The sequence below is a fragment of the Parus major genome, chromosome 8, assembly GCF_001522545.3.
Source record: "Parus major isolate Abel chromosome 8, Parus_major1.1, whole genome shotgun sequence".
Classification (NCBI taxonomy): Eukaryota; Metazoa; Chordata; class Aves; order Passeriformes; family Paridae; genus Parus; species Parus major.
Window position 1 is genome coordinate 6,836,722 of NC_031777.1, and position 13,903 is coordinate 6,850,624.

The 13,903-nt window shown below is 46.8% G+C and overlaps 2 protein-coding genes across 10 annotated transcripts in view; one reads left to right on the plus strand and one right to left on the minus strand.

Annotated features, from left to right (window-relative positions):
* SMG7 (SMG7 nonsense mediated mRNA decay factor) overlaps positions 1 to 6,629 on the minus strand; it is a 52,762-nt gene extending 46,133 nt beyond the window's left edge. For 6 of the 9 annotated variants that reach the window (XM_015635662.3, XM_015635660.2, XM_015635663.2 and 3 more), the window contains exon 1: positions 6,282 to 6,629. In XM_015635662.3, the coding sequence (XP_015491148.1) occupies positions 6,282 to 6,310 (29 nt within the window). In that variant the 5' untranslated portion in view covers positions 6,311 to 6,629. The remainder of the gene's footprint in view (positions 1 to 6,281) is intronic. The other 3 variants (XM_015635667.2, XM_015635666.3, XM_015635661.3) reach the window with 1 other exon arrangement.
* A 5,747-nt stretch (positions 6,630 to 12,376) lies between these two features.
* Positions 12,377 to 13,903, plus strand: part of NMNAT2 (nicotinamide nucleotide adenylyltransferase 2) — a 37,831-nt gene continuing 36,304 nt past the window's right edge. Inside the window, exon 1 of the mRNA XM_015635717.3 lies at positions 12,377 to 12,756. The gene's annotated coding sequence lies outside the window, so the exon portion shown is untranslated. The remainder of the gene's footprint in view (positions 12,757 to 13,903) is intronic.

The window sequence follows — 13,903 nt, forward strand, 5'->3', positions numbered from 1 at the left end:
CATTTTTGCTGGCTGAGTAGGGCAGGGAAGATGCCAAGGCATTTATCCATCAAGTCACTGTCTCCTCCCATCAACCCAACCTTTCTTTCTCCAATAGGAAGCACCAAGACATCTGAAAATGCCCACAACAGCAGGGCAGCTAAAGTTTCCAGATAGATTGATATAAGCACAGCTTTAAGTTGCTTAACTTAAAAGTTTCTGATACAATTTTGTGCCCTGATCAGCTTCTTAACAGGCCAAAATCACCTCACTGAACCACACTATGGTTACTTGTTACAATTTCTTAGGAGAGAAGAAACAGATTTTAGAAGTTGCCATAATACCACAGTGTACTTCACACTAAATATAGCTAATTCACCAAGAAAATGTACCTTCTTACCATGCGCTGAAATGAAGAAACAGGAAAAAAACCCTACAACACCCTATACTCTGGGATGGGGGCAGCCTTCTCAAAATGCTTTGGTGCACTCCCTCATTAAAATTTCAGACAAGTATCACCTGGTTTTACTGCCACAATAGAACTTTCTCTTTTCCAATATAGATCAAGCTACACAGGAATATGCAGGTTAGAACAAGAACTAATTGCTACAGGAATCATCCCTGCCATAATAAATAAATAAATACATACATACAGCTGTAACTTTACTTACACTAACCTGCACTTCTAGGTCACTGGAACACTGTTGTGCAAGTAACCTCATAGATCAGCACAAAGAAAGCACAGTAACAGCACTCAAAATAAGCTGTGTTCTGCAGCAAGAGAAGATTCTCAGTCCAGACTGTAAAGAGGGGTACGGTTTGTTGACAGTGATACCAGGTACATTCTATAAGAATTATATTCTATTTATAGCTACAGCCATATTCTAGGAAACAGGACACTATTTACTAGGGTCCTGGGTCAGTGAGCACTTTAATGATAACAACCACTATCACTCCAAGCAGCAGTCCCACCCTGCTTTTAACCATTAGTACTTCAATCCTGCTGCACACAGCTTTACCATTTCATCAGCACATCTGTATTAACAATGAATGGAATCAGGAAACCAACTCAGACCAAACCCCACAGGTAAAAAACAAAACTAAAGTAGTTTCAACCTAGTGTGGTTCCCCAGTTCAGTTTACTTTAGAATTGGCCATAAATGTATGCCATCACATCAGGGTCAAGGGTGAGGGACAGTGAGAAACTTCCGTTCAAGTTTTAAAACTACCCTAAGTCTGTATGGTCAAGCTTTTGCCAAGTGCTAAGCAAGTCACATTCTCTGGTTACTGCAGCCCTCTTCTCTGGGACATATTCACCATCCTGCCAGTCCTTCCAGCAGGAAAATATGCCCAGCATCTGCTAACCTTCACAGACACTCCCATCCCTGCTGTTACCTCCCTACAGAGGAGCATGCTCAAACCCCAGCACAGAAACAAAGTGCTGCTTTACCCCAGTTGGGCTCTGCCTGCTTCTCTCTCACCAGTGCACTCATTTGGACCACCCAAACATGATCACCCCACCAGATAACTTTCACTGAGTTATAATGGCAGCAACCAACTTCAGCACTCTTGAACAAGCCTTGTTTCCTTGGGAATCTAGGTTTGAAAAACAAAAAAGTACCACAGGTTTGACAGCGACTTTAGCACAAGTTGTCCCAGAGTGACAGGAGGATGCTCAATAATTTGGAAGCCCATGATAGGAAAACGGGAACAAGAAATTGCTGACCAGACACCTGAGGAGTACGGTATGTGTCTTGGGGCTCTCAGCAAGATGTACTTCCTTCAGCAGAAAGCTCAGTGGGGAATTGCTCAATACATTTTTTTATTGTGATTCTTTTTACTTCATAGGTCACCACAAAAAGCTTGTTGATCCTAAGTAAATAGTAGCCATCATCAATCTTTGCCTTTTTAAATCATTACTCTTACCCTCAATGAAGAATAAGAAGTGTTGCTCATATTAAATATTGGCAGAAATTCTAGCTATCAAATGGTGGAAACATCTTGTATAGAGGAAAAAAAAAGGACAAAACTAGAAGGGAGACACTATGTTCCCCCAAAGAAAACATCAGGTGATGTTTTGAGGTGTCTCTCCTGGAAGGCCAAAGCAGGCCCCACTACGTTTCCCGTTTAAAATTCAAGAGTAAACACTGTATGAAAGTAGCATTAAGCATATCAGAAAACAAAAAGCTGGACAGAGTACTTTCCAAGACTGACTTGGTCTTGTTCAGATACCAAGACAAATCAAGAAAGCTGTGAAACAACTGGAGCAAGGCCTCCAGAGCAGTCAGGGCTGGAGCACTTGCATTTAGGACTGGAAAAGAGGCTGTGAGAGACAGGCTAGGTCAGCCTGAGGTAAGGAAGGCTCCAGGGCACTCACTGCTGCCACATACTTCCAGGGAACGGATTGAGAAGATGGATCCAGGTTCTCCATGTGGTGGGAGGACAAGAGACAACAGGCATTAAGTTAAAACAGGAGAGGTTCCAACTGGACGTACAGAAAATCTTTTCCACCACAAAGACATTCAAACTGCCCCAAAAGGCTGAGATGTCTCCATCCCTGGAGGCTTTCAAGCCCTGGGCACTTGGTCTGACCCCAGAGTTGTCCCTGCTGTGAGCAGTACGCTGGACAGGAGACTCCTGAGGCCTCTCCTCCAGCCTTGTGATCTTGCCAACTCCAGGAAGCCCACTGCAGGGACACAGGCTTCTCTATTAAGAGGTTACATTTACAAACTTTTTCCTTCATATACTCTCAAGATAATTAAATAACTAACTTAGTCTTGCTGAGACTCATTCAAACAGTATTCTGGTTGCTGTCTTGCCAGCACAGACAAGCATCACCTCTACATCATCCTGACTAGGAATCAGTACCAGAACATGCTCACACACAGACTGCAATTACCTCTGCTCTACCCTCCTCCTTTTAACAGTGAAGAAACACTGCAACAGATACGTCACCAGCCGGCAGACAGCAAAGGAGCAACAATGAAGAGACACAGCAGAGGCAGAACTTAATGGAGCTACTGATGAGTCTTTGAAAAGACACCCACAATTTGAATTATTAAAGCAGCCAAACCTTTAATAAAGTTGGCTATAGCCGCATCATAAGGCTACAGAAAACTACCTACTGGTTCATCAGCACTGAAATTTCTAAGCAATGTTCAAGCCCTGTAATTCAAGCACTTTTTATTCTACATTTGTGCTTGTGCTAAAAGCCACAGTTTACCAGAGAATGTCACATTTAACTGGTAACTGAGCTCACATGTTTTTGAAATGCAATTGAGACAGTCGTATGTCAAACTGCTAAACTTCTGAATCCTAGTTAACTCCATTTTGAACACATATAAAATTGTCATTGAAGATAATTTCTCTACAGTGAACAAATATGGACTAAAGCTCAACACTGGCTTATAAAATGGATGTGCTCTGAAGTTTCTGTGCTATTGTGTCAGAAACCCTATCAGTGACAGTTTGCTTTAAAGTGACTTCTTTTATATCTAGCAGGATACATGAAATGCCTACTTTCAAGGAGACAAGTGGCCGGTGAGATTAATTTGATTTATGGGGAGTACTTGTAGATTCCCCAAGAAGCACAAATAGCATGGATACAAATTTTCAGACAGATGCAATGAACAGATTCACCTGAACAGGGAGACTTAACAGTGCCCATTTCTTAAAATATCATTTAGGATCTTATCTCCCAAAAGAACCCTCTGAAAAGTCTACTCAACTTACCAGATGCAGTGCAAATCTTTGAGAAGTGACTCAAACAATGATTCCAGAGAGAAATGTAGGAAACTAGATGGGAAAGAATACACTCCAATACTCTTGACAGGTGACTTTGAAAAGGCTAAGACTGGGAAAGCAAAAATCCCCAAAATCTATTGCAACATAGAAAGATGACTTAAAAACAGACTCTCCCGCAACTTTTCAAAGACTCAGTACATGAAGCCTGACCTTATTTGCTCTTCCTTGAAGACTTCTGTAGGAGGCTCATGTGTTCCTCAGTTCTCGCAGGTTGATTAAAGGGGCACAGTTCTTCAAGGGCAGCATTTTAAAATAGCTTATTCACACACATACAGAAAGCAAGAACCTAGAAGTGGAAGAGTTAAGGAAGTCCAGCTAAAAGTCCCTTCTTCCCTGCTTATCTTTTCAGTAGCTCAATTCTTGCAGAGTCATTATTTCGCTAGATATTCAACCATTACATGTTCACCTTAGAAATCTGTCTCACTTCTGTCTAAAACTCAAATATCCAGAAAAATGATTTCTTGCAGAAATTTTCTACCCATCCTTAGTGTTAAGACAATGAAGAACGGCAGAGACTAATTGTCTCATGTCTTCATTTGGTACAATGTTTTATTAAGCTGCCCTCTCACCTTGTTACACTTTGGTCTATTCCTTCTTCATTTTAGTCGGATTGAACCTGTCCTGCCACAGTAAAAAGGAGGATGCCCTATTACTTAAGACAGAGGACTAACAGAACTGGCTCTGAGAGTCTAAGACTTTATTCCCAGTTCCCTTTATGAGCTTGGGCTGCAGTAACTTACAGCTGCATTTCTGCCCTATGCAAATCAAACAGTTTAAATGTACGTTCTGTGGCTGTAAAAAGCATTTCACAGCTTTTCAAGCAAACCTCTCCCAACCATACCCTCTACACAGAGAACAAACCTAAATGGTCTTTAGAGTCAGAAAGAAGATGATGGACTACAGAGAGCTTAAAAAGTTTAGGAGGACTGTCCTGTTGTTTTAGGACAAGAAGATTCTTGGTGACAGAGACACTGCCCATTACACAGGCATGCTTCAGTCCTGTTACTTTGGCACAATATAAACAAAGCAGTCAGGAAAATGCAAGAACAACCCAGGATGAGCTGAAGTGTGGGAGGAACAAAGAGAGGAGAAACAGGTGATTCCTGCCCACAGATTGCAGGCAGGATTTCCAGCTTGGCACAGCAAAATGCTTAATGAAGAGCCAGGGGGTGCAGGAGGGTTACAGGAGCAGGGACATGTGTGACTTCAATGGTACAGCATCCCACAATCCAAAGCAGTCAAAGGACATGTGCAGTCACAAAAAAGAACAGGGAGCCAGAGGTTACAACATTATAAAGACACATTGTAGAATAAAAAAGCAAGTCTTTTACTGGTAGAAGATTGCTGATAAAAAAAGCATTTAAGCATCTGTAATAATATAAGAGGAAAGAAAGAATGAAGTTTTATGACAGCATAGGTCTACTCAGCTGGAAGAGAAAAAGGCTCATAAACTCACTATTAGATAAAAAGATTACTTTTTTTTCTTTTTTGAAGATATAAACTTGAGGTAGGATCTGGGATAATACAAGGAAGCAGAAATAAATGACAAGACAAGGAAGAAGGGAGGAATTTGGAGAAACAGCAAGGAGAGACCAATGAAGTGTTTCAGAACTTTGTATAGAAAGTGCTTTCAAAATGTAAAATCCTCATTAAATTCACTCCTTCTAAATCCTTCCCAAGCCCTGAAGTCCTCAGAAAGAATGTGCACGCCCTTTCTGCATACCTACTTCTTTTCCATGAGGTGTTCTCAAAGAGTCAGGGATGACACAACACAATCAACCTGGACGTTTAGTACTTTACAGCTACTGAAAAGCCATCTGTAGACGCTGTTTTCCAAAACTACTAGAGAACGAGCATTTGGGTATAAGTTCACCCCAAAGCCTATCAAAGTTCTGCTCGTCTCAATGTGAGGTATCTCCTGCTCTCGACTTGAGAGACGCGGGAATGGTTCTGTCTCAAAGCACAGCCCTGGCAGCCTCACTCCCCTCCCAACCCCTCAGCTGACCGTCACCACACCGACTGCCTGTGTCAGCCGTGACTGAGGACTTCCAGCTGAAGGCGAGGGCTGAGACACGAGTCCTGCTACTCCCATTCTCCCAGAGCACCTCCCGGGGCTGCGAGCACTGGTCTCGCTCCACAGCCAGCGTCAAACTTCGCGGTCGCTCCGCAGTGGCGGGTTACCCTCCCACTTCCTTGGGAAGCAATACAGAATTCCGGCAGGGAAGACGATGGACCCTCCTACCCTCACCGCAGCTCCAAGGTACCAGCGTGACCTTGCTGGGGAGCCCTGAGCCATGCGGCAGCCAAGCCCACCCGCCAGCAGGGCTCGGGAGCGCGGAGGCTGGGTCCCCTACACCGCCCCGGGCACGGCCCGCTCACCGCCCAGCAGCCCTCATTGCCGCTCCGAGGCCTTAGGGCTCGAAGTCCGCCCGCTCCCCGCCGTCCCCGGACCGTCCGGCCGCGGCCCCGCCTGCTCGCCGCGCTCCGGAGATACTCACCGGAGATACTGCGCGCACAGCAGGCTCATCCTCCGCCGCTCACCTGCCGTCCCGCCGCGGCTCTCACAGCCCGGGCCGGCCCGCCGCCCCCGCGCCACCGCCGCCGCCACCTCCCGCCGCCGCCGCCATCTTCCCGTGCAGGGCCCGCGGGAGAGGAAGGGGCGGGGTGTCTCCGCTCTGCGCACAAGTCGGGCAGGACAGTCCGCGCCCCGCCGGTCCGGCCTCTTGGTGGCCCAGGCAGCCCCGGCTTCGCTGCTCCGGCACCGGCAGCGTCCGCTCACCGCTCTCCCGTCCCGCTGAGGCGCCGAGGACCTCCCGCCGGGCCGGCTGCACTTCCGGGCCGGACCCCGCCCCCGACGGCACTTCCGGCGGCGCCACCGGCAAACCCTTCCCCCGCCCACTGCTACGGCAACCGAGGGGGCGGTGGGGCGTCTCCATGGTAACCTCGGCGCATCCCGGGACCTGCATCCGCGTCCTGACCCGCGCGAACCCGCACAGCGACAGCCGTCTTTATCACATTTCCCCTCTCGGCCGTCTCGGAGGGGCGGCTTGCCGAGAGGCCCATGGCGCTGGCGGGAGCCCCAGTCACAGAGACACAGAAGAGGGCAGGTTGGAAGGGACTACAATGGGTTACCCGGTCCCACTTCCCTGCTCAAGCAGGGTCATCCCAGAGCAGATGGCACAGGATTGTGTCCGGGCAGGTCTGGAGTATCCCCGGTGAGAAAGACTCCACACCCTTTCTCGTCTCTGTTCCAGTGCTTGGTCATTGCACAGGAAAGAAGTTCATCATGTTCAGATGGAACTTCCTAGGCATCTATTTCTGCCCATGGTTGGGCATTGCTGGGCCCCAGGGAGCAGAGCCTGGTCCCTATTCTGAACCCTCACTGCAAACAGGGACAGAGAGGGATGATGGCCCTTCTCAGCTGTGCCTCCTCTTGAGGCTAAACAGCTGCAGATCCCTCAACTTTTCCTTGTGAGAGAGCTGCTTCATGCCCTTCCTCATCTGCACAGCATCCACTAGACCTGCTCCAGGAGCTCCAAGTCTCTCTTGTCCTGAGGAGCCCAGACCTGGACACAGCACTCTAGATATACCTCACTAGGGCTGAGCAGAGGGGCAGGATCACCTCTCTGACCACCAGGAATGCTCTTCCTGATGCACTCCAGGGTTGTTTGCCTTCTTGGCCAATAAGGGCACACCTGCTGGCTCAGGCCCTCAGCGCAAGCGTGGTAGTGGCCTTGCACTTTTGTGACAAGAAAAGTTTCAGCAGAAAAAGTGCATGTAGGCTTGGACTTCCCACACAGAATCATAGAACTATCAGCCTTGGAAGAGGCCTTTAAGGTAATCAAGTCAGTCATCAACACTGTTGCTAAAGCACACACCAAATGAGGGGGGAAAAGGAAAGAAAGGAAATGTTTTTTTTATTAAGGCCATTATCACTAACTGACTCTTATTCTTCATAACTTACAAGCTGAAGTTAGCATTGCAAAGAGAATGGGAGCAAAAATACATTGGTAAGGAATAAAGGCATGAATCGGAATCACACTCATTTTGCAATTATAGAATAGAAGCATGAAGGTTAGAAGAGACTTTCAGGATCAAGTCCAACTATCAACCCAGCACTTCCATGGTAACCCCTACACCACTAAACACGTCACCCAGTGCCACATCCTCCTCTTGAACACCTCCAGAGATGGTGTCTCAATCACCTCCTTAGGCAAGAGAAGAAAATAAGAGAGAATCACAAACCAGACCTCCTGTTCCCTCTCTGCTTGCCACACTGGGGATTCCCAGGGTTTGCCAGCTTGGGTGCCTGGTCCCAAGGATCACTTCAAAATGTCCCAAATGTATCTCATCTAAGAGTCCCTCCATTACCCCAAAGCTTCTGACACTACAAGCCCCCACTGCCTGGGAGGCAGCAAGGTCAGGCACAGGATGGGTTCCACACCAGCAATGTGGCCCACAACCTTGGAGTTGACACGTAGAATCCCAGCATGGTTTGGGTTGGAACAGACATTGAAGATTACCTCTTTTTAAGCCCCCTTCCATTAGACACTTTCCACTAGACCAGATTGCTCTGAGCTCTGTGCAGCCTGGCCTGGAATACTTCCAGGGATGGTGCAGCCACAGCTGCTCTTGGCAACCTGTGCTTTACCACTCTTACAGGGAGGAATTTCTGCTCAATATCCCATCCAACCCTGCCCTCAGGCAGTGGGAAGCCATTCTCCCTTGTCTGTCACTCCATCCCTTTTAAATATTCTCTCTCCATCTTTGCTGTAGGCTCGCCTCAGGTACTGCAAGGTCACACTGAAGCTTATTTTCTCCAGGCTGAACAACCCCAATTCTCCCAGCCTTTAATCATAACAAAGCTGGTCCATCCCTCTCATCATCTTGGTAGCCTTGTCTGGGACTTGCTCCAACAGCTCCATGTCCTTGTGCTGGGGACTCTGGAGCTGGACATAGTGCTCCAGGTAGGGACACCTCAGCGTGGAGTCAGGACATGGGCACATCAGGCTCATGTGACCTTGCACCTGGGTACAACGTTCTATCACAGCTCAATATTTTTTTTCCAGTATTTTCAGTTTTTCCAGTATTTATACCATGTGGTCCCACCTCCTGTGTCAACATGGTGACTTGTTTTGTACTCCAATTTGTCTTTTTATGGCAGGAAAAATCCCACTGAGTTCAGTGTCCATTCAAGCACATGAGCCAGCCTGAAGAAATGAGGCAGAGGAAAATTTGGGATCAGATGAGCACAAGGTGGGTGGTTAACACAAGTTGTCATTTGAGTCTGTAAGTGACCTGAGGACAAAATGAAAGATCATGTTTCAAAAATAAATCACCTGCATTTTTTCAGGTTGAAAAAAGGAATGTGTTTAAGGAAATAATTTTCAGGGCCCCAAATGTTCAAGTGGGAGCCTTGCAAGGCTGCAGAATGGTTTTCCTGGTTTCAGTGCAACCAGGGCTGGGAAGCAAGCCATGGGCAAACTTGGAATCCTGTGCAGCCCCTCAGGCAGGTCCTGTAGCAGGGCCTGGGGCTCAGCTCCATCCTTCCAGCCTCTCAGCTGAAGAGCAGGAGCAAACTGGTTCAGCACTGGGCAAACTGGGGCTACTCCTGCCTGCCTGGAGCCTGTCCTGTGCTAAACCAGGCTGAGTTTGTACTCTGGGATTTTATGTCCTGGGTCAACGTACAAATGCAGCTCTTAGAAACTGCATTTCGCAGGGCACATTGTCCAGGACTCTCCCCAGACCATTCACACTCTCTGTGTGATTTGGAGCTTTATCCTTCTGCTCCTGATCCAGCATGCTCAGGGCATCTTGCACCTGATTGTGGCCTTCCAGTACCTGAAGGGGCCAACAGGAAAGATGGAGAGGGCCTGGAGTGACAGGGGGGATGGCTTCAAACTGCTAGAGCTCACCTCATTCCAACTCCCCTGCCATGGGCAGTGACACCTTCCACTATTCCATTTTGCTCCAAGTCCCATCCAGCATGGCCTGGAACACTTCCAGGGATGGGGAAGCCACAACCCCTGTTGGAAACCTGCACCAGTGTCACACCACTCTCACAGGAAAGAATTTCTTCCCCATAGCCCATCTAACATCTGTCAGTATGAATAAAGGCATTCCCCCTTGCCCTGGTGCTCCAGACCCCTGTCCAAATCTCTCCCCTCTTTCCATTCCATCCCTCTCCATCTTTCCAGTCAGTTCCCTTCAGCTACTGGGAGGTCACAATTAGGTCACCCCAAAACCTTCTCTTCTCCAGGTGAAGAATTCCAATTCCTGTATCTGTTCTTGATGAGCACAGTTCTTATCCAGGAGACCACAAAGATGCCTCCCTGGAAGCATCACACTCGTGCTGTGTCAGGCACAAACAAAGAGTGGAAGCATCAACTCAGCGGCTGTCTTGTTTAGTCTTGTCTGAGTCCAACCACTTCAGAGCCACCCCAAAAGACCAGAGAGGTTCCCATGGGGCAGAACTGACTTCTGAGTCTTGGGCAGTAGGAAACAGGCAGCCCTGGATATTTTCAAGAGAATCTGTTGGTTGAGAGAATCTGGTCATTGCCAGTGCTATTTAACTTGTTTAATGCCAATATAAGTTGCCAAGCAGAGCCACACCTAATGGCAGCTGCATGAGGAAACCTGTGGTCCATCAGGACAACCTGTCCAATCGCAAAGCCTCCCTTCACCTTTTCTCACTCTTCTTTAATATCTTCCAGACAAAGAAGCAAAGAATGTCATTATATTTGCAGACTTTTCCTTATTTTTAAAACTTTTTCCTCTGAATTCTGTGGTCTTTTGCTTCCCTCTGAGTTTCTGCACTGTTGAAATAGATCTGTCCACTAGAACAGTGTGTTCATGAGTTTCTCTCCCACACCTTCTCTTCTTGACTCTCAGAAGGCTCTTTCACAATTTCAGATTTGTTGTCAGATTGTCCCACATAACATTTTTGAGGGCTTGACATTGCTGCTGATTGCTCTGCTCTATTTCTGATGAAATTCTAATTCAAACCTTTTGTTGCACACAGCAAGGAGATAATTTCCTTCTATTTAAGGGGGATCCCAAAGTCAATCTCCCCTTAGTTTTGTTCCAAGAGATTTGTGATAAAAGAAACAGATTTCTCATAGAGGTCAACTTGTATTATCATCTTTGTTATCTATGGGTCAATAACTGTAGCTTATAATTTTATTAATATCACAGCATGGGAAAGAATTTGGTCCTGTGGTAGGTTTTAGTGCTAGCTAAAATCACCAGGGTACTTAATCATTTCTTGCTGTGAGATATGGATTAGGAGAAGGGCAAAACAGGCTCAAAACTTAAAAGGAATAAAGAAACTTTATTAACAGGACTACAAGAATAAGAAACCAGAATAAAACCACCAGAAACCTTTCCTCCCCCTACCCAATTTTTTCCTTTCCCAACTGACAATGTAGAGACAAAACCTGGGATGTGAAAACAGTACCAACTATACAATAGCCTTTTTATCAGCCCTTGTAGGGACATGAGTTTTCTCTTGCCATGCCATGGAGACTTCTCCACAAGAAACAGTTTCCTCATGGCTTTTCATTTCTACAAATAGCAGCCACCCGGGCAAAAATTCTGCCATTGTGACATTTCCTCCCATTTTCACATCCCTCCTAGAGGTGTGTCCATGGGCTATGAAGTCATGGGGTATTATTTTAAGGATGAGTTATTCAAAGGCAAAGGTTCTCTTCATCTGTCTCTGTGATCATCTCTGGGAACAGTTTTCTTTTTCTCTCCCTGGGGGCAAAGGGTCTTCATCAGCTCTCATCTCTCTGTCTCTCTCTGTTCAAAGCATCTCATGGGATCACAGCTACTCCAACATCTGCTTAGCTTCATCAATGGATACCACTGCTCACATCTACAGTTTAAACACTTCATCCCCCCAATACTTTTTCATTAATTAAAGGAGATTCATTGTTCATCTCCATAGCCCTATCAAAAGGATATTTCAGCCCCATCCAGCATCTCCTTATCCCTGTTTCATCTGGGGCTTGACTGTTTCTTTACTGACCAACACGTCTTCATGTTGTCTTTCTATGTGTCATCACTCTGTCCTTTTTTTCCCTGGAGGGAGGGACATGGTCTGCAGGTCTCATCTGTGTAGTGAAAGGGTTAAATATTGCTCGGGCCTGTGGATGGTCACGTGGTCTCTGCCAGGGACTGTTTACAGAGGATTTTCGGTGGCTGCACTGGGGAAGGACAGCTAGGATCTCAGCAGCCAGGCTAACACTCAAAGGCAGCACGGTCGATAGCTTCCCCTCCCCCTGCCCGGCAGTTTCTCGTGAAACTCAGCCGCAGCAGAATTTCAGCCGAGCCAGGGACCGGCCTGGCCCGGCGGTGCCACTGCAAAGGGCTCGGTGAGCTCCCCGGGAAGGGCTCGACCCCCTGGGAAGGGGCCCTAGCAGAAGAGGACCAGAACAGGACCCGGCAGGCTTCCCGGGAGGGGCCAGCACCGCAGCAGGCCGCGCGGGCCAGGCGGGCAGCCGGCCCCCAGTTACCTGTTCAAGGCCAGAAGCTAAGAAACAGAAGTTCTCGGGCTTGTGGTTTTTAAAAGGTGGTATTCACAGAGGTGGGCCTAATTTTCAGTGGTGCAAAATGCTGACAGTTCTCGGAACTGGCCAGCCATTGGCCTGTCTCAGACCCAGAGGAAGCTCCCAGCAGCTCCCAGAGAAATCACTTCCGTGAGTGTTTTCCACTTTTCCCTAAATGCCAAACCACCACCGGTCCTCAGAGAAGGAGGGTAGACCACAGACACTGTGAACCCATTGCAAAAACCCAGCCCTCAGCCACAATGCAGCAAAAATGCCCAGGAGTGAAGCTGCTCTGCTCTCCAGAGGGAAAGCCTTGTAATTCCAAAAGTGAATCCATTTAACGTCTTCGACTCCCTCTGTCACAGTACCAGCTCAGCATTTCACAGACCTTCGATGTGTTTATCCTCAAAACACACTCTAAGAGGTAAGCAAAGACCACCCCCACTTAATAGATAGGGGAACAGAAGAAATTTTGTCAAGGTCATTTAAAACAGCAATGGAGAGGTGGACCATGTGGAACCTGCTTCCATCTTTCTTCATTAACATCAGCATCTTTAATTGTCCTGTAAGACTCACTGAGTCCAAAGTCTCCCCTTTGTGTGCAGATATTCTGGCCCTGTTTTCATGCACAGATGTGGCACTGGACAGGCCTCTGTCTCTGTGCTAAACTTTGGCTTTTATGTCTTTGAGACATTCTTCTGCTGCTTGGGATGAAAACCTGTGATCAAGGAAAGACGAGTAAACAACTCAACACGTGAATGATGAAACATCAAATTCTCTGCAGGTTTGGTGTTTATTTCAATCTGAATGTTGTGATGTGGGAAATTAGCACTCAACAGCATTTGAAGGAAGAAACAAAGAATGAAGATACCTAAACAATCCTAATTTTGTCCTCTATTCTTCCTGATCAGTAATTATGTTATCATAATTAAAGTGTATTTGTTGTCATTCCAGATTATCCTACTTAGATTTTGAATTGTTAGTGACAAAAGCCTCATCTTACCCTAATAATAGCCTCTTTCCCCCAAATATAGCCTGTATGCAAAACTTCAAGAATTTCAACTGTGTAGGGTTTTGTTAAGCCTTCATTATTCCCTTGCAAATATCACCCAGAAGAAAAATTTATAAAATAGGCCTCATTTCTTAGAGAAATTTCTCCCAATCCTTGTAATTTGTAAAGTAATGGATTTCCTTTTAATTTTTTGAGATTACTTCTGCATTCAGGGCAGAAGTATCCTTTCACACTAACTAAAAGCTAACTCACTTTTGGAAGGGAGAGAGCAAGCAGCCATTCCTGTGGATCCATGCTGCGTGCCTCAGCTTCACTCCCCATCCAAGGAGCCCAGCTACAATCCTGCCAGTGCAGATCAAATCAAGCTGTAACCTCAGAAACAGAGACTTTAAATAGGCTGCCAGGCTAATTGCATCTGTGGCCAGTGTTCAGCTGGTCTTACTGAATGTGGGCAAGAGAGAAATTGGTTCCCAGACTGACCTTCCCCAAGAGATTGCCTCAAATGTCAGTCCAGTGCCCCAGAAACACTGCACAGCACTTGGGGTCAGTTCAGAGGCCA